This window comes from Sparus aurata, chromosome 10, assembly GCF_900880675.1.
Source record: "Sparus aurata chromosome 10, fSpaAur1.1, whole genome shotgun sequence".
Taxonomy (NCBI): domain Eukaryota; kingdom Metazoa; phylum Chordata; class Actinopteri; order Spariformes; family Sparidae; genus Sparus; species Sparus aurata.
In genome coordinates this window covers 14,833,099-14,859,203 of record NC_044196.1, presented here as the reverse complement: position 1 = coordinate 14,859,203, position 26,105 = coordinate 14,833,099, and the positions used below count along the sequence as shown (strand labels likewise).

The window sequence follows — 26,105 nt, the reverse complement described above, 5'->3', positions numbered from 1 at the left end:
GCATGCATTTTGTAAAAGTGGACATGTCAGCTAGCAAACTTCGAGCAAACATGACAGTTTGTGTTTCTATACTGTAGTTCCTGTCTTAAGCAATGAGCAGTTATTACAGTGTTTCCCTTTGGCTTCACAGAAGCTAGCTTTGGCTAGCATCAAGCTCGTCGTTCTAAACTGCAGTCAAGCCAGCTGTGGTTCGCGTTAGCTTGGTCAAATCAGCCGCACGTTGTTTTCTAGTGCGCGAATCTACTAACATTTACGGTAATCGTAAAATAGCTGCTGGTAGTGACTGTGGGGCAGACTGCAGTCTCACAGTCAGACCCATGAACATTACGATACTTTTACAGTCATTATTCCAGGTAATAAACTGAAGGTATCACGAAGGGCTGCGTCCGGATTTCAAAGTAAATGATGACGTGAGGAAAAAAAAAAAAAGGTCCCATAAGTAGTTCAAGATTTATATACTGCTGGACTGAGTACTTCCTAGACTATGTGCATTAATAATATGAAGTACTTTTATTGTGCACTTTGAGTAATAATGTACAATAATGGCAGTAAACAATTAAAGATTAAATCCAGATTAAAAACAACACACAACTGAGTTGAATTCTAGTAGTGATTGATTTGTATCGTAATGTATGGAACTTCTGTATACATTTTGTTCTATTTTTTTAATTCTTTCCATACAATATAAGTTAAGGATTTAATATTGGATGGTTTTTCAAAGGGTTAAATATCTTTCATTTAATCACTTAAAGAAAATATTTGTTACAGTCTATGTTGATATAATGGGAGGACTTCTACATCCTTTGTGGCTTATATCAAAATATATGAAGTGTCCTATCAGCAAAACTATACATGACATTTGTATATGCTTGAAAGCATTGTGTATTTTTATATGTTAAAAGAATACATGAAATCATTGCAGCTTAAAAGTTGTTGAGGACCCTGAAAAAACTCAACCATATACATCTAAACCTGGATACATTAAAACATGCTGTTCTTTTTTAATTTAACAGAGGGAGCAGCCTGCAGTATTATGTAAGGTTTAAAATAACTGCTGCTACTTCTTGTAAATGGTGGAGGGAGGGGTGAGCAGAGTTAACAAAGCACCTCCTTGTTTTTCTATAGGGGGCGTCCTAAACAGGGTTCAATGGGTTCAGAGCTTACATTTAGTTTCAGTTTCATTATGATAAGAGAGCAGTGCTGCTGTTACTGGGTGTGGTTTGGTGAACATATAAAAGCATCTGCAGTTTTTTGCAGACATTCAGAACTCTGCGTCTTCATTTAAACTGCATAATCTACTCTGTGCTCTTTGACCTAAACATGGCCAGCAAGTTTTATAACTCAAACATGACCTACAACTTGGGTAAGTCATGTCCATGTTTTAAAGTGCAAAAATTTTAGGGTGATTTACTGGTTGAATAAAATGTTTTGGACCTATAATGTACAGCTCCTGTAGAGTTATACTATTATAGACAGGGTCCTAAATGAGCGCCCTAAAAATCTGCATTGGGGAACACAATCATGGTTTATTTGCCCTCCTCAGGCAATTTTGTACATTTTTTGCAACTTTTTTTTTTTTTTTTTAAATTGGTGATCATTTTGGCTGTGCTACAGCTTGAATTTTTGCAGGAATTTTAATTTAATTTTTTCCAACTTTTGTCTTTTATTCTCTTTTTATGCATTTTGCACCCTCTAACCACCTTTGTGGCAAAAATTTACACATACAAAACACTGCTATACCGACCAATATTTTGCTCTGCTTTTTTTGTCAGACTTGCTTCAAAACTACCAAACTTTCAATAATTTTCAGGATTTTAACCCTTTAAATGCCAGTTTAATTATCTGAATTATGAATTATTTTTTACAAAAAAACACCAAAAATTTATCATTTTCCATATAATAAGTAGTAGGCTGATGGCGCTTTGGTGGTGATTAGACTTGGATATGTCAGAGATTAGCAACAAAATGTATTTGACTGCATTGGTATTTTTTATGTAGTAACATATACTCCTGCTAACCAACTTCGTGGCCAAAAATGCCTCATTGACTTCCATTTAAACCACATTTTTTAATCTCACTGCCATTACAGTATAAAACCATGAATTCTGTAATGTAAGCATGCAGGGCCACCCCTGACCAAATTGGGGCCCTAAGCAGAATTTCTTCTACCCCCATACCTCCATTGTGGGTCAAATAAAGCATTATCTTAATTCATCTTATCTAATCTATATATATAAATATATATATATATATATATATATATATATATATATATATACACACACGTTTTACCGCCATAAAAATAGGCCAAAATTTCTATTGATAGCATAGATTGATAGGCTATAAACCTGAGCCAACATACGACCACCAACTGGTCAATTAACCACTCCTTTTTCAACAGAGGTGAATGTATATGCAGCGAACGAGACTAAATTATCATTTATTGAATAATAAATGATGATCACGTCTGCTGGAAAATGTTATCTCCAGTCCACATCTAGACACAATTATCCTCTCTTCTATATCATGATTAGCAGGCTGGGGTGTTTATGCCACAAAGTTTTCCTTTTTATTTCAACAACATTCCCACCTTCAAGTGAAGCACGAGCCTCCTCTTGTTTTGACTTTTTCTTTTCTTTTGCTTGCTCCCGATTCATATTGCCGTTGGGAGGCCATCTCTCCACCTGCATCCAACTGCCTGTCAGCGCATCTGACGCTGATTGGTCAGATGGTGCTGTCAATCACTGCGGCAACGCGTGCGGTGTCAGATTACTCGTCTCTTTATTTTCTCTCCTGCATCGGGCTGACTCGGTGCTCTACGCGCGCCTCACGGCAGCGATGCACATCCTTTGCACATTTGCAAAGAATGCGTCCCCTTGTGCAAAATGGGGCCCCCCATGGATCACGTGGCCCTACGCACAGCGCATGTTCTGCATGTAGGGAGGGGCAGCGCTGTCAGCATGTCATTTTGAAGAAAAGTAGTGATATTTGACATTTTTACTGTATTTCACAAGATTCAACCATTGTCCCATTGTAGGCCGATGCATGAAATTCTTGTATTTTTCCAGTTATATTATGGAGCTGTGTGACTACCAGTGCCCTCGGTGTGTGTGTGTGTGTGTGTGTGTGTGTGTTTGTGTGTGAAATCAACATCTGATTCATCAATGTGAACATTTATTGTGCAAACTGCAACAACTTTGGAAGACAACAAAAAGCAAAATAGAACATATGAAATATGAATACAATGTGAAATATAAACAGAAATATCCAGACATTGAATATATGATGTATGTGTGCGTGTTTGAGAGAAACAGATACATGGAATGTGTGTGTGTGTGTGTGTGTGTGTGTGTGGTCCTGCAGGATGCAACCTGGTGCTCCCTAAAAATGCAGCTGTTTCTTGGTGCAGGTGGTGGAAGACCTCTTTTTCAGGCCTCTGCACCACCAGCACACACCTCTCCTTCTAATGGAGCTGGTCAATGGCGTTGTCAGGATGAGAAGTCTCATGTATGCCTGAATCTCTTGGGCATCTACATTACTCCCTCCTGACACTGAATGCCTCCCGTATACGTTTGTCATTTACAAAATGAGCTGGATCATCTCAGGAGTGAAGAAAAGGTCAAAAGATGATGCTACATCATGGGTTCTTGATATTGTATATCTCGTGGCCCCTGGCATCATGTCAGTGGGTGCCTGCATGTAGCGCAGCATCTCAGCATGAGATGGAGACAGGGGCGGGCTGGCCATCGGGAGGTTCGGGAGCATTCCCGAACGGCCGGTCTGTTACAGGCCGAACCGGCATGTGGTCGGAATGTTTTTTTATCCAATAAAACGGCCGCAGGTGGCACAGAGTGGAATGCCAGACTGGGTCAATCTAATATTTTGCATATTAAGGGGGGGATACGAGTGGCCCCTCCCAACTTGAGCTGATCCTTGTTTCTATTGAAATGTGATTGGCTCAGCCACTCAGTCAGTCATTAAACTGTTATGTTCCTGTCTGATAAAAGAACAATAAGAAAGAGGAGCGGGATAAATTCAAATTAGCAAACATGTTAAAAAGAAATAAGCCGTAGAAAGAGATGGGTGGAGCAGAAAAATTAAGGGCAAAAAGAAAAAACGGTTAATACAGGATGCAGCCTAATTCTCCATATCAACAGAGCTTTTAGTGGTGGAGGGGTGAAGGTCAGCGCGGCTACAGTCCGCCAGGCCTGGAAGGAAGATACGGGATCTAGCAGCAGACCCAATGCCGGTATGTCGGGCTGCGATGGGTCGGGTTGTAATTTTCAGGCCCGTTAAGGACTCTAGTTTGTGTTTTCGGATGTGTTCAGGGCACACAGAACTAGGCTCGGATCGGCCAATATTTTGCATTTGGAGCAATTTGTGAGATCAGCGTAATGTCTTAATTCACCGATCCGATCAATGACGTCATTGTATTGTTGAAACTGTTTGCAGATGCTCCCGTTGCATATGCTCGATTGCAGATGGCTTGTGTTTTATCTGTCTCATTTACTCCAAAGAAGTTCCACAGCACCGACATGTGTGTTTGCTAGTGATGAGGTTGCTAGCTAATTATTCAAGATTCAAAAAACGTTATTGTTCGTCACATAGTGACGGGGCTCAAAACATAAACGCCACAAAAACATAAAACACTAATTTAAACCAATTAGACGTGTTTGTTTTGCTTTTAACAAACAAACAAAGCAAAACAAACACGTCTCATTGGTTTAAATGTGTTTTCTGTTGAACACCTGTTACACCTGCATAAATCATTAATCTGCTTTATCAATTAAAAATAAAATCCATACTGGCTGACCAGAAAAACGCACACACTTCCTTATTGCAAAAGAAAACATATTTGAGGAGGGAGTCTGTGTTCAAAGTGAAAAAGATATTATTTTAATATATAGGCTCTACATCCTGTTTTTCTGTTCTGTTTCTACATTAATATATAGCAATTTTTACCAGCTCAAGAAAAATACATTAACGTGAGTACTTGATTTACAGTTTGTGTGTGTGTGTGGCACTTTTGTTATGTTGATTTTTATATTGTATTTGTGTTCTAACACTGTGAATTATTTGCAAAAGTGCCATAACATTTGTCTTTGTTGCTGTTATTGTTATTATTAGCTGACAAGGCCAGTGTCAGTCATGGAGTTGATAAAGAGGGACAGGATAATGCCAGTCATAGGAGTGAGGAGGAGGAAGAAACAGATGAGGAGGGACAGGAGGAGGATGCAGGTGCAGGGTGCAGGACTGGGTTGGCCACAGGTCTTTGCATAGAATTATATTAAGATGTCATATGTTGATGTTCCAATTCCAGTCACACATAAACAATAAGCCCATCCTCTGCTGCAATTATTATAGTGCAAATATTCATGCAGTATTCATGTTAAAATTACAGTTCCACTTGCGTCCGTCATGCAATCGGATAAAATGCCTCTCTAAACCAAACTCCCGGGCTGAATTTCAACCCCAGCCCGCCCCTAGATGGAGACCAGACTTGCCCGTTCTTTGCTGTCCACTGACTTTTAGGATGGACAGGATCCTCAGTGTCCTCTTCGCTCTCAGAGGACGGGTCAGAGACACTCACAGAGGTGGAAGACTCCAGTGAGCCTTCTGTGTCAGATTCCCCCGTGAAGCTCATGTCTTCCTCTTACGAATCCTGTAGCTTGCTGTCAGATAAAGGCTGCATGACCATTTCTAATGCCTCTTCTCTTCTGAAACGCCTCTTCATTTTTGCTCCTTCTCTGCTTACTAATGAAATGACCCCTCATCCAAGTTGCATGTTTATCTTTGGCTGTGAAAGCAGCCAGGTGCATAAACACACTAAAAATATAAGAATTTCATGCATCGGCCTACAATGGGAAAATTGTTGAATGTGGTGAAATACAGTAAAAATGTCAAATATCACTACTTTTCTTCTCTTTCTTCTTGGTTTTATACTGTAATGGCAGTGAGATTAACATATGTGGTTTTAATGGAAGTCAGTGAGGCATTTTTCACCATGAAGTTGGTTAGAGGGAATATCTGTTACTACATAAAAAATACTAATGCAATCAAATACATTTTGTTGGTAATCTTTGATATATCCAAGACTCGAATCACCACTAAAACCCTATCAGCCTATTACTTATTATATGGAAAACATTACCATTTTTGTGTTTTTTTTCTAGATAATTCATAATTCAAATAATTAAATCGGCATTTAAAGGGTTAACATCCTGAAAATTATTGAATATTTAATGGCAGTTTCTTTGTGCGTGTGCATTCTTGCCACAAAGGTGGTTAGAGGGTAGTCATTTTGAGGAGGGCACAAGGGTTAAAATGTTTTCCAATGGTTTTGCTTCTCCCAAAGTGGCAAACAGATGTTTCTATTTTTTCCATCTTTGTATACGTCTCATGAAAGACAATGTCTGTGCAACCTGATTTCTGATTCAGTGTCACACATTGTTCTACACAGGACAGATCATAACAAATAACAAGGAGCTGAGGATAGTGATGGTGGGGAAGACTGGAACTGGGAAGAGTGCTTCTGGAAACACCATCCTGGGACGAAAGGAGTTTGAATCAATGTGCGCTTCTCAGTCTGTGACTGTTGACTGTTTCAAGCATGAATGTGTGATAGATGGGCAACAGATTGCTGTCATTGACACTCCGGGCCTGTTTGACAACAGGTTTGAGGACATTAAAACAGTCAAAGATGTGAGCCAGTGCATTCGTTTGGCTGCTCCTGGACCCCATGTGTTTCTGGTGGTCATTAGTGTGGGCAGATTCACTGCAGAGGAAAAGCAGACGGTGCAAAAGATTCAAGAAATATTTGGCCAGGATGCAGACAGATACAGCATGGTTCTCTTTACTCGTGGTGATGATCTTGAAGAAATGACCATCGAGAAATTCTTTAAAGGCAACCACGACCTTCAAGAACTTGTTGCCAGATGTAACAACCAGTACCACGTCTTCAACAATAAGCTGAAGGATCGCTCACAGGTCAATGAGCTGCTCCAGAAGATCAGAAATGTAGTGCAGAGGAACGGAGGAAGCCACTACACCAACGAGATGTTCCAAAAGGCTGAGAGGGAAATCCAAGAGCAGAAACAACGCATCCTGAAAGCAGAAGAAGAAAAAATACGAAAAGAGAGAGAGGAACTGGAGAGGGAACTTCAGGTAGAACATGAAAAAAACTTGAAGAAAATGCACGAGCAGCTCGAGGCTGAGAGAGAGAGGGAGAGGAAAGAGAGAGAGGAGGAGAGGAGGAGGATGAAGCAGGAGATGGAAGAGCAGAGGCAGAGGGAGAAGGAGGAGAGAGAAGCAGAGAGGATCAGAGTGCACAACAAGATCGAGAGGCAGAGAAAGGAGATGGAGGATGAGAGACGGAGAGAGATGGAGAGGATAGAAGCAGAGAGACAGAGAGAGAGAGAGAAGAGTGAGAGGGAGAGAAAGGAGAGGGAGGAACAGAGATTGAAGGAGATTAAGGAAAACGAGGAGAGAAGAAAGAGAGAGAGGGCAGAGAGGGAGAAGGAGATTAAAAACCAAATGGATGAAATGAAAAGAGAGCATGAAAAGATGTTGAAGCAGAAAGAAGAAGCCCTGAAGTCCAAGCAGGAAAGGGAGGTGGATGATGATGGATGCTGTATTCTCTAATGAAGTTGTAGATGTTGCAAAGGCAGCTCTCAGCGCCCCAGGATGGATGTTTTAAGGGCCATTTAAAGTGAAGGTTGGTGAGTTATTTTAGAAAAATCTCTTAACATCCTAACAGCAATCAATTAATCAAATGCTCGGACCAAAAAAGCCTGAGAGAGAGATGGCAGAATATTTTGTTTCAGCTGAATTTTTTTTTTTTTAAATCTTGAAATTAAATGAAATGTAATAAATTGTTTGACTGCTGTACTTTTGGTCTATGTACACGACATGAAAATAAAAACTTGCTCAATCATTCAATCGTTATCATAACTCAAGATAGATTTTTTGTGATCATGATTTTTATTATATTAAAGGGATATAAAATTATAAATTTAATCCATGGTCTAACACACCGTGAAACTGTGTTAGACTCCCTCTCGAGAGATAAAGTTAGCAGACCGCAAATTTATGGAGTTTTATCAACCTCAGAAACGACCGCACGACAACAATACACTGCAGTAAATGGGTCCAAATATAAACCGCCACCAAAAAGCCACAAATAATGCTCAGAACAGCACCAAACTTCGGCAACAGTACAAATAGGGTCTCAGCACATAGTCCGGGGCATTAAAACTCCACCAGCTTAGCTGGATTTCTGCTGAAAAGCTGACAAAATTTACCACTCTTCTGCAGCAGCTTCCTGTTGACGGGAAGTCCTTACGAGTCGATTACCGAGTGCAGTAGAGTTCCGCAGCTCATGGATGAAAATGTATGATTATGACTCCACGGAAAAGCAATCATAGTTCATATGTGTCTTACCTGCCAGTTTATAACAGTTATTAGCAAAGTGGACAGGGAAAAGAATGGAATTGAGCATTTCTAACGGCACTCAGTAATCATCGCGTCGGGACTTCCCCGACCCGGAAGCTGATGGAGGAGAGTTGAAATCTGTTTTTAGCTTCCCAGTAGCTTCCCTAGCTAAGCTAGCGGAGGTTAGATGCCCCAGACTTTGTGCTGAGACCCTATTTGTACTGTTGCTGAAGTTTGGTGCTGTTCTGAGCATTATTTGTGGCTTTTTGGTGGCGGTTTATATTTGGATCCATTTACTGCAGTGTATTGTTGTCTTGTGGTCCTTTCTGAGGTTATGAAAAATCATTGGGCCTCATTCACCAATATCTTCTTATGAATCTTCTTAGATTCTTTCTTAAGTTGTTCTTCAGAGGTAAGAAAACCCTACGTCAGATTCATCAATGCGTTCATAAGCCTCAGAATTGTTCGCAGCTGTGTTCCTACATTGAAATTCTCTGTAAAATACCAAAAATAAGAAATGAATGAATAAATATGACAGAATTATCACTGTAATACTGTATTTTATTGAACTGCACAAGAGAAGAAAACACAACCATGCCAACATGTCGGCACTGAAATGTGCGTAACTCCTGAGTGTTCGTAGGATTTGTTCTTACCCAAGAATAAATACAAATTCATGAACCAGTCCTTCCAGAAAAACGCGATTATGCGATCGCATAATTCAATGCACAATCAGCCAAAGTGTGCATATTTATGCGGGGGCCGCATTTTTTCAAATACGCCGCACTCTCGCATAAATTGCCGATTTATGCACAAAATGTGCGGGGCTTGCATGATTTCATAATCCCTGCATTTTCATTGCAAAAAAGTCACATATATCTTCGTAGGAAGTTAAAAAATGTTGCGTTTACTCAATGTTATGAAGTGACGTAATTACGTGACGTGAACATCATCGAAAAGCTGCAATGAAACCCCGCAATGAAGCCATGATGAAGCTCGCAAATCAGTCTCATTTGCCAAGCTTTGAGCTTCAGTCCAGCTCATCCTCGGGTGAGTGAGAATGTACTCATGGATATAGTATGTGGAGCCTATATGGAGAATAAGAAGAGAACAGGTTCTGTGCCGGACTCAGAACACGAGAAAAATAATCAGAAAAGTCAAAACACTGTTCACTTTGGTTGACATCACATTTAAAGTCTTAAATGGTTTGCAATTTTTGCAATTCAAAGGGTAACTCCAAGGGTAATTTTCCACATTAATGTGTGTTTACTTGGGGAGAGCTACAGCATACACTGAAAAAAGTTTCATTCCTTTAAAGTGTATTTTTAAATTGGTCTAATGAAAAATTTTGGGTTCATTTTTAAACCTGATGTTTTCAGTTTGCTTCAAAGCAAATGTCACTACCTTTGGATAAAATTAAAAGAAACACTTATACTCAAATGGTATTTTCACTTCAAACCAAACGTTTTCCTGTCACGTGACCATGTGACGTCACGTCAGACCACTCTTTTCGACGTTGAAGTCCGCCATTGTTGTTTCCCCGCATCAAGTGCGGACCGCCAGAGTGGCAGGGGTCTCCCAAGACGGTGGAATAACGGCGCTGCGCCGCTATACTGCTAGCTCAGCACCACTATACTCATTTTCAATGTTAGCTGCTTTATAGCGGGTGTTTGTGGGCTGCCGCAGTCTTCTCGTAGTGTCCTACGAGGTCCAACGACACAAAACCAAGCTACTAACGAGACAGTGCCGTTTTATGAACCACGGGAGCCCATGAGGAGCAATCCCCCTCTCTTTTGTTCATTCTGGTGTGCTTGGTGGGATTTTGTTTTTGTGTTGTCTCCTGTGTTGTGCTCTTCTCCTCCCTCTCCTCTGGAAGCCACTGATGGGCGTGGTCACGGAGGACACTGCCGACGCACCTGCAGCTCATCAACTGCAATCAGCTCGCCTATTTAGACTCGGACCAGCCTTCCAGACCCCGCCGGATCATTGTATCAGCTCTGTGAGAAACACCAGCCAACCTCATAACCCTCATGTAAATTTAGCGAGTTGCTAATTCTGTTTTTGTCCTGTCTTGCCTCAGACTACCAGCCCTGAGCCCGAATCCAGTCTGCCTGCCAGCATCGCCGACCCCGAGCCTGGAGCCAGAACACTACCATCTCTTACTGACGCCCCAGAAACGCCAGCCTCACCAACATCCATCAGATCTGTGCATAATTCTCAATAAATCACCTTGTATTCTACCTTAACCTGTGTCTGCATCTGAGTCCCTGGTCCCCCGAACAATGTCATGCCATGTGACCCTGAACATCATGCATCAGTGCCCACTCCTCACTGAGTCTCCTAGATAGGTTGTAGAATAAAACTGAGGCAAGGAGAAAGATAACTGACTAAAGAAAATATATTGATTATGGTAAAATACTTTGTACTGAATCAGAAATTTAACTTGAGAAAAAAAATGTAAGTTGCGTGTAACAGAATTACAGCAATTCAATTAGTTTAATCCAAAGTAAAATTTATGATTGGATGTAATGGTAAATATTAGGTTTTCCCAAATTAAAAAAATAAGTTGTAAAAAAGCAAAAAAAAAATAGTTTATGGTCTTTGTAATGAATAATGTTTTTACTTTTACTTTGCTTTGTCTTAGAATACAAAATTCATTTACATTAAATTAAAATTTACGTTTTCAACCGAATCATAAATTAAATTTGTGAAAAACTAATAAATTTAGGTGTAACAAATTACAGTTATTTTTTTAAGTTGATCCAAAGTATCACTTTTTACAGTGTAACAGTACAGCCAAAATATTCACATTAAAAAAAATATTTTGCAGACCACAAATCATGTTGATGTTTTGAAATCATGTTTTGGCATGTGGTGCCACCCACCGCCGTCTATAAATCATTGCAGTCAGTAAAGTCTCAGCTGCCGAGCAACCACAGGTTGCCAGATACGACTGAGCTACAAGGGCGGAGGGACCGAAATCTAAAAGACCTCGTTATGAATCACAAAAACGCCAAGATAAAATTCGAGGCAAAGCGAGGGTTTCTATAGGAGATGCATTTGAACGGTGGAGACAGTTGAAAGCTGAGAGGAATTTGAAAACGAATGCAGAATTGGCTGCTCTTCTCCTAGACAGGTAAGTTAAGCTTGGCTAACTAAGTTAGCATTATAGCTTGACGGGGTTGGACATTTCAAGTACTTTGAACTGTCTAGTAATAATGCTATTCATTTCCATCATAGAAACAAGCGTTAGCAGCATTAGCACTCTCCTGGTACGGGCAACCAAGTCTGGAGGGGATGGAGGGGGAGGCGGATCCAACTCGCCGCAGTATTTTGAATTTGAGTGTAGTAACCGTTTTTGGCCACATTTTTACATATGGCGCCTTTAAATTGGTAGTTTTTTCAGCCTCTGTTTTCACCCTACAGAAACAATATGGTGACGACTTCTGGTTCATGATCATGATCTTTCCCTAATGTGGGAGCCATTTCCTCTCGACACGCTCAAGTTGACGACAACACCGTGGGGTGCCACAGACTTGTGTCCCTCTTCCTAAAGGGAGTCCTGAGGTTACAACCCCCAAAGGCACAGAGAATTCCAGCATGGGATCTGCCCCTGGTGCTGGATGCTTTGTGTCTGCCTCCTTTTGAGCCCCTGGCACAGGCAGAGTTGAGGTGGGTGTCTGCTAAGACTGCCTTTCTCCTTGCCATCACTTCAGCAAAGCATGTTGGTGAGCTACATGCACTCTCAGTGAGTGACTCATGTCTGAGGTGGAACTCAGATGGCTCAGGGGTCACTCTTTGGCCGAACACAGCTTTCTTTCCTAAGGTTCTGTCATTGTCGAACCTTAACCGACCTATCCACCTGGCACAGTTTATCCCCCCCACAGGGGAGGAAAGGCTAGGACTGCTGTGCCCCGTGCGGGCTTTAAGAGCCTATATAACTTTGATCACAAGCATTAGACGGTCAGAACAGCTGTTCTTCTGTTATGGTGGTCCTAAGAAAGGCCGTGCTCTCTCCAAACAGCGACTGTCGCACTGGATTGTGGATGTCATCACTCAGGCGTATAAACACAGTGGTCACCCCCTGCCATCCGGGGTGAGGTGCCACTCTACTAGGGTTGTCTCTACATCATGGGCGGCTCTGCGTGTTGTGCCCCTGGGGGACATCTGTGATGCGGCATCGTGGGCATCACCAACTGCCTTCTACAGATTCTATCGGGTGAATGTGTGTGCACCTTTAGTGCTTCCTCTCACTGAGGTATGTATTGGCATTCCTCGTGACTCTGTTGTTATGGGTCATCCAGTGCTGAAGCACCACCTCTGGCGGTCAATAAGGATGAAATAGAAAGAAAGTTACGTATGTAACTACGGTTCTATGAATCCTGGATGACCGCCAGAGCGTTCTGTCACCGGAAGATATAGGCTAGCCGGTATCATCAGGGGTCACAAGTGACTTTGTTGGTATAAACACTCGACCTGTGCATGCGTGAGATGGAGACATTCAGTGCTGAAGCACCGCCTCTGGCGGTCATCCAGGATTCATAGAACTGTAGTTACATACGTAACTTTCGTTTGAATGTATCCAGGTTTAGATGTATATGGTTGAGTTTTTTCAGGGTTCTCAACAGCTTTTAAGCTGCAATGATTACATGTATTCTTTTAACATATTTAACACAATGCTTTCAAGCATATACAAATGTCATGTATAGTTTTGCTGATAGGACACTTCATATATTTCAATATAAGCCACAAAGGATGTAGAAGTCCTCCCATTATATCAACCTATCACTCATCACTCATAGCTTGAATTTGCAAGTAAGAGCTTTTTTTCTATAAAATACAGACTTTTCAACATTTTCTTTTAGTGATTAAATGAAAGATATTTTTAACCCTTCGAAAAACCATCCAACATTAAATCCTTAACTTATTATTGTATGAAAGGAATAATCCAATTCAAAAAGTAAAATAAAATGTATACAAAATTTCCATAAACTAGGATACAAATCAATCGCTACTAAAACTCAACTCAGTTGTGTGCTGTTTTTAATCTGGATTTAACCTTTAATTGTTTACTGCCAATATTATGAATCATCTATACGCTGCTTTTACAGCTTCAGTACGCTGTTTATTACACCATTAACAGCAAAAACTGTTTTTGGCCCATTTGAAGTTAACTTAGAAAGAAAAAGGCCGTGAAAAGGACCCACATGTTAAACAAAACAATTTTAATAATCTAGTAGAATTGAAATATTTCAACAAGTTTAAACCTTGAACATGAACTCTGCTTTGTGTTGGACTACTCAGTGTTTTAGTTGAGTGTTTGGATGCACTGTGCAAAACAAACAATAGAGCCCACAGTCCCAGGATTTAACCTGTTTTGAAGCGCTTCAGGTCCATGAACAGTCAGTGCGTTTACATGCACAGCTTAGTCAGATTACAGCCATATTTCGACTATGCTATTCAATCGGACAACTGCAATTATCCGAGTATACATGCCGGTGAGCCAAAAGCATGTCATACCCCGATACGCTAGGTGGCGCTGTACCCATTTCAACTACTGTTAACGGGGCCACCTCCGGCTAACCTCTTTACGTCACCAGCTGCCTCGGCATTCAAGAAAGATGGCGTACGAAGAGCGAGACGAAGCTACATCTTTGTACACTTCGTATATGGTGTACATGATAATTACACAAACTAGGTGCACTCTGGCGCTCTTTCTTCTGGTGATTTCGGAGGAAAGATGCCGCCGTCCGTCAACTTCCGGCTCACGGCCCCGGGGAAAAATCTCGCGCCTGCGCAGAACGCAAAATCCGATCCGATCCCCTGGAAACGTATACATGCAGGAGTAATGCGACTTTCAATCGAATAATCTACGTGGTGTAATTCGACTATGAGAAATCCGATCCGGTCCGATTTTAGTCAGACAAAGGTGTATACATGCATCTTAAAAATCCAATCATAGTCGGACTAACGCAGTAATTCGGTTTTCTTGAGTGTCATGTAAACGCACTGACTGGCACTGAAGTTGCGCTCACTGGATGATCTTGTTGCTGGAGCGCACAGCCGAGCTCAGGCCAGCATGAAGTACCACGGGTCCTGTGGGTTACGGGTCGACTGAAGTGACATATCGAGTTGACCGCTGCCACTGTGTGACTACTGCGTAACTTGCTGTTACGGTCAGTGAGGCCTAATAATGGAAAGATGTCCTGGGTAGGTTGAACTGACATGACTTTATTTAAAGCTGACAGAGATGACAGGAAATGGGGATGAAAAGGAGGATGACAGGCAGCACAGCAAGGACAGAGCCTCTGTACATGGGGCACATGTTCTACCAACTGAGCTACCGGAGCAAATTGTGTTTAACCACAACAGTTTTACAAAGTGTTCCTGGGCTCCTGTATCTGTCCTTTATTATGTGATTGTGTTTCACAAAGTGGTTACACTGCATATTTCTGCTCTTCAGAAACATCTTCATTTTTAACAACAAAATAATTACTTCTACTACTACAAAAAAAAACAAACAAAACAAAAAAAACACACACTATAGTTTCCCTGTGACAAAAGAACACTTTGAACATTAGGAGCCAAGAGGCCGATGCCCAAGCAGCTGTAGCTCCTCCCTCTGCACGTGTCTGCTGTTTAGCTGCAATACACCTGAGAGTAGCAGGGGACCGTCCGCCGTTCAGGAGTGACTGTAGGAACTCCAGAATTTTTGGAATTGTACAGTGCACGGGGTCCTCACCCCTGTCTGAACCCCAGACAGAAAACAGTTGCCACCTGTTCTCATACTGCATCCGGGTAGAAGGCGCCCTAGCATTCAGTATGGTATGCTGGACGGTATCTGAACACTCTGTCAGCAGCGGGTCGGGCCCTGCAGTGGCCAAACCCAGAGCTGCAGGCGATGAGGGTCGAGATGCCAGACCTGGCCCCCTAACTGAGACAGGAGATCCATCCTGTGGGGGAGATGCCACGTTGAGCCGCGGCACAGCCTGTGCAGCAGAGGAAACCATGTCCTCCCTGGCCAGAAGGGGGCTACCAATAGCAGCCTGTGGCCCTGCTGGAGGACCCTCTGCAGTATTTGGGGAATCAGAGGCATCGGTGGAAAGGCATAGAGAAGACCTTCTGGCCAATCGTGGGCGAGAGCATCCTGGCCCAGAGGGCTGGCCTCCTCTGTCAATGAGAACGAGAGGGAGCAATGGGTCGAATCCTCTGTGTCAAAGAGATCCACCTCTGCCCTGCCGAGGGCATCCCAGATATTGAAAACCACCTCTGGGTGGAGGCTTTCAATGTGATAGCTTCCCCCTTAGTGGTTTATGTGAGAGACAGTTGAGACGTTGTCCGACCGTACAAGCACATGCCTCCCTCTCAGGAATGGAAGAAAAAACTGCAGTGCCATGTGCACTGCCCGTAGCTCCAGCACATTTATATGGTCCGAGCGGTCCTGTGCAGGCCACAGGCCTCGATCTGTCCGGTTCTGCCACACAGCACCCCACCTTGAGAGGGATGCATCTGTTGTGACAGTCTCCCGACGGGATGCAATGGAGCCCATGGGCATGCCCTGAAGGAGAAATGATCTCTCCCTCCATGGGGCCAGAGCAAGGAGGCAACGCCGTGACACCTTGAGTTTCCTGTACTGGTGCCACTTGGCATTCAAGTGGAAGCTGTTCAGCCACCTCTGAAGGGGACGTAGTGACAGCAACCCTAAGGAAACCACAGTGGCAGCAGCCGTCAGCTGCAGGGGTGAGAGGGCTGCTGCCACACACCTGGTGAACACCCGTGGAGAAAGGGAGAGGCCGAACGGGAGCGCCCTGAACTGAAAATGGCGGCCCTGAAAGGCAAACTGCAGAAATTGTCTGTGGTGTGGTGCAATGGGGACATGAAAGTACGCGTCCTTCAGGTCTACTCTGGCAACAGTACGCAGAACCTCTGCAGTACTGAGCATGTGGAACTTCAAGACTTTCAGGAACAGGTTGAGTCCCCTCAAGTCGAGGACAGGGCGGAGTCCGCCGTCTTTCTTTTCGACAAGAAAGTAAGTCGAATAGAACCCCCCAGTACACAGGGGGTCTACTGGTTTGATGGCACCCTTGTCCAGGAGGGCGGACAACTCCTGGTTGAGGGCATGGGCTTTTGCCAGGTCGCATATGATGGTCATCCTGACCCGGCCGAAGGCAGGGGGCTGGCGTCGGAACTGAAGTTTGTACCCGTGGGTTGAGGTGTAAATCACCCAAGGGTCCGTGGTGGAAGCAGCCCAGTAGCTGAGCTACTGCTGGGAAAAACAGCCGACGACCGGCCCCGGACTCTCAGTGCCTGGTCCCCCGGCCTCTAGAGGCCCTGGGGGGATGATGGGCAGCGTCAAAGTTCTGAGGTTGTCTAGAGGGCAGTCGTTCGGGGGCTCGAAAGCCCTGTGGACATCGTTGAGCTTGCTCTTGAACCGGTCGCTGAGACCTAGGGTAGCCACTGGGCTGAGAGCGGTGCCTGGGGGGAGCTGAAGAACCCCCAGGTCTGCTGGGAGGAGGCATGCTCCTGTGAAGCCCAGAGAGCTGCTACCGAGTCTGCCTGGCCTGGACTGTGTGCTCAAGCGCCTCTACAGCATCCGACCCAAAAATCTCACCGGGTTCCAGAGGCGACTGTGCCAGCCACACCTTGGAGCGAGCCTGGACAAGTGTGGACATCAGGCGCCCCAGTTCTCCGGACATCAGAGCAAATGCCTGCAGAGATGCGTCACCAAAGCTGTGGACTGAAGCGTCCAGCGAAGCCTCCTGCAGGGATGCTGAAAGAGCAAGCATCAGATGCAACAGGGAATTGCCAATGCGTCCCATGCGTGCTGCTGCGTCATAGGCCTTAGAGAGCAGGTCATCTGTAGCCCGACACTGGGGGCGTGGACACCTGGCATCCGGCCTCAGAGCTCATCAGGCAAAACAATGAGAGCCACTATAGCCGGCTCAACTGCTGGCATGTGGGCCAAGCCGAACTTGGCTGCATCCTGCATGGCTGCCAGGGTCCGGCCATCTGATGTTGCATGAGAGAGGGCTCTAGTATCTCTCCAGCATGCGTGCAACTCCCTCAGGTATTCATCTGACGGAGGCACAGTAAAGGTGGCAGGGGCTGGACCACGCCTGAAAAAAGCACTGGCGGGAGCCGGCTGAGCCTGCGGAACATCCAACTGCAGGCGGGCCAGGGCCATACAAATGATGGCACCCATGGAGTTATCCTCGGACCCGGCACCGCAACTGCGGGCTAAGGAGGGTTAGGGTTAGGGTTAGGGTCGCCCCAAAGGTGTGGGAGGCAGCATCCTGGGGGACCACGTCCGCCCCATAGTCAGCGAACTCAGTGGCTGAGGCAGCCACGGCGAGCACATCCTCCTCTGGTTCGAACATGGCGGCAGGGGGAGCAGGAGCACCCATATCCACTGCCGCAGTTCCAGACTGGATGGCTAGGAAGAGGGACTTCATTTGATTTAGCTCCTCAGTCAACTGGTCCACCCTGGAGGCCAGTTTAGACTCCTTGACCCTCTTCCCAGAGGAGGTGCCCGCAGCCTCTGCAGCCCAATGTTTAGATCGGCTAGGCTGTGCTGGAGGCAAGCGCTGGGCTGGGGTTAAGTGGTCCGGCTCTGGAACATGGCCCAGCAGGCGTTCAGCCTCAGCCAGTCTGGCAACCCGCACTGCCAGGGGGATGAAGCTACAGTTCATGCACGGGTCCTCCGAAAGTCCCTCCCTCAGGTGATCGAGGCCAGAAAGGCCTGCAGAAAGGCCAGACAGGCCGAGCAAGAGTGGTCACCAAGCATGGTGACAACCAGTTCAAATACAAGCAAACTGAGAAAGACAACAGATGCTGGGAGAGGCAGCAAACGCACTGCCTTCACCAGCAGGTGTCGCACAACAAACACAGTTAGCCTTAGTGGCTAACACGTCTGCTAACTACAAGGGCAACAGCACCCGCCTATGCTGGGAGCGTGAGCGAGAGCACTGCCTTCACCAGCAAAGGTCAGCTTGCTGCGGAAAACACAAACCAAATGGGCACAACCGCAGGTGCCACAAAATACAAACTAAAGTAGGCCGAGCTAAACGCCAGTAAAACTACCAAAGAGGAAGCAAACACAGCTCAGGATGCAGCCGTTACAGGAAATAGTATACGCCTATGATGGGAGTGGGAGCGCACGCACTGCCTTCACCAACACGAGAAAACTACAACGAAAGGCGGGTACAAGTTGTACAAATTACTCACAGATGTAGCCGTAGTACAGATGTCGGGAGAGGGAGCGAGTACACCGGCTTCACCAACGTGTAAGACTATAACGGAAAACGGATACAACCAACTGTGTACCGATTACGCAGACAATAGATCAAGCGGACAACACTAGCTGCTAATGACAGCACAAATGTCGGGAGAGAGAGCGAGTACACTGGCTTCACCAACATTAAAAACTACAACAGAAAGCGGGTACAGCCAACGGTGTACCGATTACACAGACGCTAGGTCAAGCAGGCAATGATAAGAGGAGACTGATGAATAACATAAAAATGCATTAAAGGGCTCTTACACCATCCCAACACCATCTTAACAAATAATAAATACACTGGACTTTTGCTCTCTGTCGATTGGACATTCTGACCTTGTGGCAAGCCTGGCTATAAGATGAGGCTATAAGATGAGACTGTTGTTCACTCATGATGGACTAATATGGACACATGTGCAGACACACATGTAATCTGTATGTACTGTCTAGAGCTTGAATTCAGCTCTGTATGCTACTGCTGTAATATGTTTTGTCAAAGGTCATAACAAAAGAAGTTGTTAGGTAAAAAAAAATTTTTTTTTAAAATGCAAAAGACAAGAAAAGATCAGGATGAAGATTTTATCCTGTGGGTAATGGGGGCAGGACTTGATAAGCTTTGGCTTCTCCCGCTTTTCGCTTTCGGCCATGTGTATTGTATTATTTGAACAATGATGAAATGTGATGTTTATGAATTGACATGCCCGAAATAAACAACATAAATAAATAAATAAATAACCGCTAGCGCCCGTAACTAATAGCACAAATGTCGGGAGAGGGAGCGAGTACAGCGCCTTCACCAACCTTATTTAAACAAAAGAAAGAGATACTCAAAGGAAACGTAACACTACGCCTGGTATACTCAGCCAGTTGTAGAGACGAACCAATGGTGATCTGAAGGGGTGTCCACGGCAAACCGCAACAAAACTCCTGTCTCGGCTCGTCGCAGCCCTTGGAGGGCAAGCAGCTCGCAGCTCTGACAGGTTGTCGCTAGACTACCGGCGACGAAGCAGCAGTAAGTACGCGTTTAGTTCAGCTAGAGCTCAATGACGTACGTCTACCTGCGAAAGCGAGAAGATGAAAAGGAACAGATCCTCTGATGTCACCGGAAGATATAGGCTAGCCGGTATCATCAGGGGTCACAGGTGACTTTGTTGGTATAAACACTCGACCTGCGCATGCGCGAGATGGAGACATTCAGTGCTGAAGCACAGAAAGGATGAAATAGAACATGCTGTTCTTTTTTCATTTGACAGAGGGAGCAGCCTGCAGTATTATGTAAGGTTGAAAAGAAGTGCTGCTATTTCTTGTAAATGGTGGAGGAAGAGGTGAGCAGAGTTAACAAAGCGCTGCCTTGTTTTTTCTATAGGGAGCGTCTTTATCCTCAAACAGGGTTCGGTGGGTTCAGAGCTTATCTCCTCCTTATGGAGCTTGAGTTTCATTTTCGATAAGAGTTCAGTGCAGCTGTTACTGGATGTGGTTTGGTGAACATTTAAAGCATCTGCAGTTTTTTTCAGACACTCAGAACTCTGCATCTTCATTTAAATCAGGGGTGCCCAACCTTTTTTGACCCAAGAATTACTTTTCAAGTAGCCAATCTCCTGAGATCTACCAGTCCAGTGTCAACATTGCAAACCCACACACATGCAGTAACTAACCTCACAACACTTTTTCTTGTCGTAACACAACCACTTGACATGACATCACAAACCCTCCCTCTCTCACACAAACACACACACACACACGCCAATCTGCATGATAGGCAATAGCCATAACTGACCTTAATATGAACCACACAGAAAAATAAACCAGATACAAAACAGGTAGATCTCTGAGTTTGAAAAAAGGAAATCGCTTCCTACTTTAGTGGGAGACCTGGCACTGGGAGGAGGAGTCTAGCTTCTCGTAGTCAGGAGTGTAGAAGCTGGTTCCAAGTCGAAAAGTGATTTGACTTTGGCGGCAATGTCACCAACATCAATACTTGCACCAAATGACACATATCCACCTGTTACCTCAGAAGCCTATGGGGGCTGCCATGACAGATAATTACTTCCACCAGCGGTTTCCTGTTTCCGGTTGCCTTGCAACTGCATGATGGACCGCTGCCGCCAAGCTAGCCCTAAACAACTAGCGTTAGGTCATAAGTGCTAAATTGTTTTTAAAATGAGCTCAGGTACAACATGTGCCGTTGTTGGTTGCCACAACAATTCATGAAAATTTTTTTTTTTTTCAGAAACGTCTTGTGTAGTACATCAACAACTTAGACAAACATGTCCGTGCCCTGTGGCACTTCGGCACTAAAATAAATATTTGGGTTTATGAATATCTTCCACAGAATAGCTGCTGCATGACTGCATGACTTCTCTAACCCGGCAATGCACGAGCAGCTGCCTGTCTCCACGACTCCACTTTCCTTCAGCATCATCCAGCTTTATGTTAAATGTTAGCTTGATTGACGCTGTGGCTGGGCGCTAACATTACTGCTGCCTTCAGAAATATAAACTTGCTGTGTTTCTTCTACAGTTCTTTCCCTATTTTGTTACTGTGCAGGTAAGTTGTATGCTTCTGTCTGTTTGTAACTGCGTAATTCTCCGCCATCAACACCTTCAGAAAATATAAGATAATTAACTATGTCGATGTAGCTAACGTCGGGCTAATGCTTCATGTCATCTGCCCACTCCATGAGAATGGACGGGTGAGACACTGTTAGAACTGTTGTCCATCCATCCATCCATTTTCATCCGCTTATCCAGGGCCGGGTCGCGGGGGCAGCTGCCTGAGCAGGGACACCCAGACTTCCCTCTCCCCAGACACTGCCTCCAGCTCTTCCGGGAGGACCCCAAGGCGTTCCCAGGCCAGCTGAGTGACATAGTCACACCAGCGTGTCCTGGGTCTTCCTCGGGGTCTCCTCCCAGCGGGACATGCCAGGAACACCTCCCGAGAGAGGCGTCCCGGGGGCATCCAAAACAGATGCCCAAGCCTGGCTCCTCTCCTCTCGTTTGGTGAAGAATGGCTGCCGTGCTTCAAGCTGTGCTTTCAAATCCCGCACTTTTGTGGCACGTAAAGGCGTTTTTGCAGGGAAATCCCTCTTGTAGCTCCCATTTGCCATTTTAAAATTCCGCTCCAGATTCCCTTTCTTTGCCAACGCCACCGTTGCATTGCAGATCAAACAAACAGGCTTTGAATGAGAATAAAACTGAAAAGTAATCTTCCTGCCATTCAGGATGAAAATTGTAGGTCTTGGCTCATTTCCCCTCAGCCATGTTAATGTTTAGGAGTGTGTAACCACTCTGATTGCTAGCTTCTACCTACTGTTGACAGCTGTCAACTTCCTGTCATGCACCTCACGCGCTACCGTCGGTTAAACATGACCTGCTTTTTACTTTTTTTTGTGGACGTGTTTAAGAGACTGATAGGGTGCGCAGGCAAGGGCTCATGATAGGCTGTAGTGTACATTTAATACAAAGTATAACACACACACACACAAAAAAAAACTTACCTACACCCCTCGCGGTCAACTTGGGATCAGTCCACGTTCTACCAGTAGACCGTGATCGACTGGTTAGTCACTCCTGGTTTAAACTGCAGAACCAAAAGATGGCAAAATGTTTTCCAATGATTCTGCTTCTCCCAAAGTGGCGAACAGATGTTTCTACTTTTTCCATATTTGTACACGTCACATGAAGGACAATGTCTGTGCAACCTGATGTCTGATTCAGTGTCACACATTGTTCTACACAGGACAGATCATCACAAATAACAAGGAGCTGAGGATATATGGAAGTTAAATCATGTCATTAATCAAGAGCATAGATTTTCGGTTTGAGAGCATGATTTCATTACTTTTCAGTGACACAGCTCTTTCGCGTGCTCAGATTTTTTCTCCTCATGCTCACATTTTGTTCTTGCATTTAAATTTCTTCTGCTCTCTTTCAAAATGTCAGCTTGAACTCAAAAATCACATGCCCGTGTTCACATTTCTCCTTCTTGCACACAAAAATTTCGCTCGCATTCAAATGAATCTTTTGCACCGTCTGCTTTTCCTCTGCAGTGAATCTGCCCACACCAATGACCACCAGAAACACATGGGGTCCAGGAGCAGCCAAACGAATGCACTGGCTCACTTCTTTGGCTGTTTTAGTCTCATCATACCTGTTGTCAAACAGGCCCGGAGTGTCAATGAAAGCAATCTGTTGCCCATCTATCACACATTCATGCTTGAAACAGTCAACAGTCACAGACTGAGAAGTGCACTTTGATTCAAACTCCTTTCGTCCCAGGATGGTGTTTCCAGCAGCACTCTTCCCAGCTCCAGTCTTCCCCACCATCACTATCCTTATGGAAGTTAAATCATGTCATTAATCAAGGGCATAGATTTTCAGTTTGAGAGCATGATTTCATTCCTTTTCAGTGACACAGCTCTTTCGCGTGCTCAGATTTTTTCTCCTCATGCTCACATTTTGTTCTTGCATTTAAATTTCTTCTGCTCTCTTTCAAAATGTCAGCTTGAACTCAAAAATCACATGCCCGTGTTCACATTTCTACTTCTTGCACACAAAAATTTCGCTCGCATTCAAATGTGCCCTCTGCGCGCTCAGATCTAAAGTGCACACGCTCAGAACACACACCTGCTCACAAGTCAAGTTCTGCTCTCGGATCTCTCCTCTGCTCACGGATTTTTCTTGTGTATCAACACTGTCAACCAATAGAAGGCCGGCTACTGTTGACCAATCAGATTACACCCGCTTCTTTGCGGGGCGGGCACTCTTTCTACCGGGTTTATCTACTTCCGCCCTCCAGGCTGTTAAATGTGGTGGTTGCCTTTATTTTTTGACGACCTTTGGAATAAAATATCAGTTAATCAATACACCAGCGCCCGTGCTTTTCATTACAGTAGCTACATCAACATAAAGTGGAACAATAACTGCTGTACTTTCGCCATATTAGCCAGCTGCCCAGGCAGCGGGATATATCTTATATAGTATAAATACTGTGAGTTAAGTAAGATTGCGATGATAGTACAGGGGTTTAAATGTTAGTTTCATAATGATTTTTGCTTCATGAGACGCTGGTTCGCATCCCGGCCCGGCGTACAGAGCGGGGTGTAAATGTACTTTATATAATAGCCGAGTTTCAATTAACACCCACTTTAAACGCCAGGTGCAGGTGTATATTTTGATAAATAACCGCAGGTTCCAAATAAATGCCGGGTCTAATTAATTTATTTTTTTTAATCAAGGAAGAAGACGTGACCACTGACACTGCACGTTTTTCCAACTGCAATGAACCAGCTTTGGGGGGGGGGCAGCTTTCAAAGGGTTGAGAACCCCTGCAGTAGTAGAATCCGTGTAATGAAAAACGGATGAATGAAAAACACGCTATGATGATAGCGTATTTATCATCATAGTGTCATTACATCATTTTTCATTACACGAGCGAGGGTGCCGGCCGAGCCGGAATGCGAACCAGCGTCTCATGAAGCAAAAATCATTATGAAACTAACATTTAAACCCCTGTACTATCATCGCAATCTTACTTAACTCACAGTATTTATACTATATAAGATATATCCCGCTGCCTGGGCAGCTGGCTAATATGGCGAAAGTACAGCAGTTATTGTTCCACTTTATGTTGATGTAGCTACTGTAATGAAAAGCACGGGCGCTGGTGTATTGATTAACTGATATTTTATTCCAAAGGTCGTCAAAAAATAAAGGCAACCACCACATTTAACAGCCTGGAGGGCGGAAGTAGATAACCCGGTAGAAAAGAGTGCCCGCCCCGCAAAGAAGCGGGTGTAATCTGATTGGTCAACAGTAGCCGGCCTTCTATTGGTTGACAGTGTTGATACACAAGAAAATCCGTGAGCAGAGGAGAGATCCGAGAGCAGAACTTGACTTGTGAGCAGGTGTGTGTTCTGAGCGTGTGCACTTTAGATCTGAGCGCGCAGAGGGCACATTTGAATGCGAGCGAAATTTTTGTGTGCAAGAAGGAGAAATGTGAACACGGGCATGTGATTTTTGAGTTCAAGCTGACATTTTGAAGAGAGCAGAAGAAATTTAAATGCAAGAACAAAATGTGAGCATGAGGAGAAAAAATCTGAGCACGCGAAAGAGCTGTGTCACTGAAAAGGAATGAAATCATGCTCTCAAACTGAAAATCTATGCCCTTGATTAATGACATGATTTAACTTCCATAAGGATAGTGATGGTGGGGAAGACTGGAGCTGGGAAGAGTGCTGCTGGAAACACCATCCTGGGACGAAAGGAGTTTGAATCAAAGTGCACTTCTCAGTCTGTGACTGTTGACTGTTTCAAGCATGAATGTGTGATAGATGGGCAACAGATTGCTGTCATTGACTCTCTGGGCCTGTTTGACAACAGGTTTGATGAGACTAAAACAGTCAAAGAAGTGAGCCAGTGCATTCGTTATGCTGCTCCTGGACCCCATGTGTTTCTGGTGGTCATTGGTGTGGGCAGATTCACTGCAGAGGAAAAGCAGACGGTGCAAAAGATTCAAGAAATATTTGGCCAGGATGCAGACAGATACAGCATGGTTCTCTTTACTCGTGGTGATGATCTTGAAGAAACGACCATCGAGAAATTCATAGATGGCGACACCGACCTTCAAGAACTTGTGGCCAGATGTAACAACCAGTACCACGTCTTCAACAATAAGGAGAGGAAGGATCGCTCACAGGTCAATGAGCTGCTCCAGAAGATCAGAAATGTAGCGCAGAGGAACGGAGGAAGCCACTACACCAACGAGATGTTCCAAAAGGCCGAGAGGGAAATCGAAGAGGAGAAACAACGCATCCTGAAAGCAGAAGAAGAAAAAAGTAAGAAAAGAGAGAACTAAAGAGGGAACTTCAGGAAGAACATGAAAAAGACATAAGGACAATTCTAGAGCAGCTCGAGGCTGAGAGAGAGAGGGAGAGGAGGAGGGTGAAGGAGGAGATGGAGGAGCAGAGGCAGAAGGAGAAAGAGGAGATTTTAATATGTCCAGGACCATTATGATATGATGTTTAAAGTGGAAATGCTCAAAAAACATTTTACAAAGGAGGTCAAGCTTTTTTTCTTCCTTCAAATTTATTACAACCTTTCATTAACAAAACTTCAATTCTGATGCATATCTGTTGATAATGAACCAAAGCTGCTTAAATTGTGAATAAGCTTGTTTGCAAACTATTCTACAATCAGATGTTCTGTTGTCTGTATTTTTAAATCAACATTATTTAGTATTTCGACCTTAAAATAATGTTTTGAAACTCATTGAAGTGGTAGAAAAATTGTTAATAGGATGAATGGTGCCGCTGCTGCAGCCTGAGCGGGGTTGTGTCGGATGACACTACACTATGTAACTTCCCTGCGTGGGTAGGAACACCGTGGTGAGCTCCAGAGAC

The 26,105-nt window shown here is 44.2% G+C and overlaps 2 protein-coding genes across 2 annotated transcripts; both read left to right on the top strand.

Annotated features, from left to right (window-relative positions):
- The first annotated feature begins 1,238 nt into the window (after positions 1 to 1,238).
- LOC115589378 (GTPase IMAP family member 4-like) lies at positions 1,239 to 15,690 on the top strand. The gene is made up of 6 exons (XM_030430221.1): positions 1,239 to 1,363; positions 6,461 to 7,323; positions 10,307 to 10,429; positions 10,511 to 10,636; positions 11,987 to 12,102; positions 15,288 to 15,690. Exons 1-6 carry the CDS (start codon positions 1,321 to 1,323, stop codon positions 15,688 to 15,690), a joined length of 1,674 nt encoding a protein of 557 aa, XP_030286081.1. The 5' UTR covers positions 1,239 to 1,320.
- A 9,220-nt stretch (positions 15,691 to 24,910) lies between these two features.
- Positions 24,911 to 25,561, top strand: LOC115589377 (GTPase IMAP family member 4-like). The gene has a single exon (XM_030430219.1). It carries the CDS (start codon positions 24,911 to 24,913, stop codon positions 25,559 to 25,561), a length of 651 nt encoding a protein of 216 aa, XP_030286079.1.
- Positions 25,562 to 26,105: the final 544 nt, after the last annotated feature.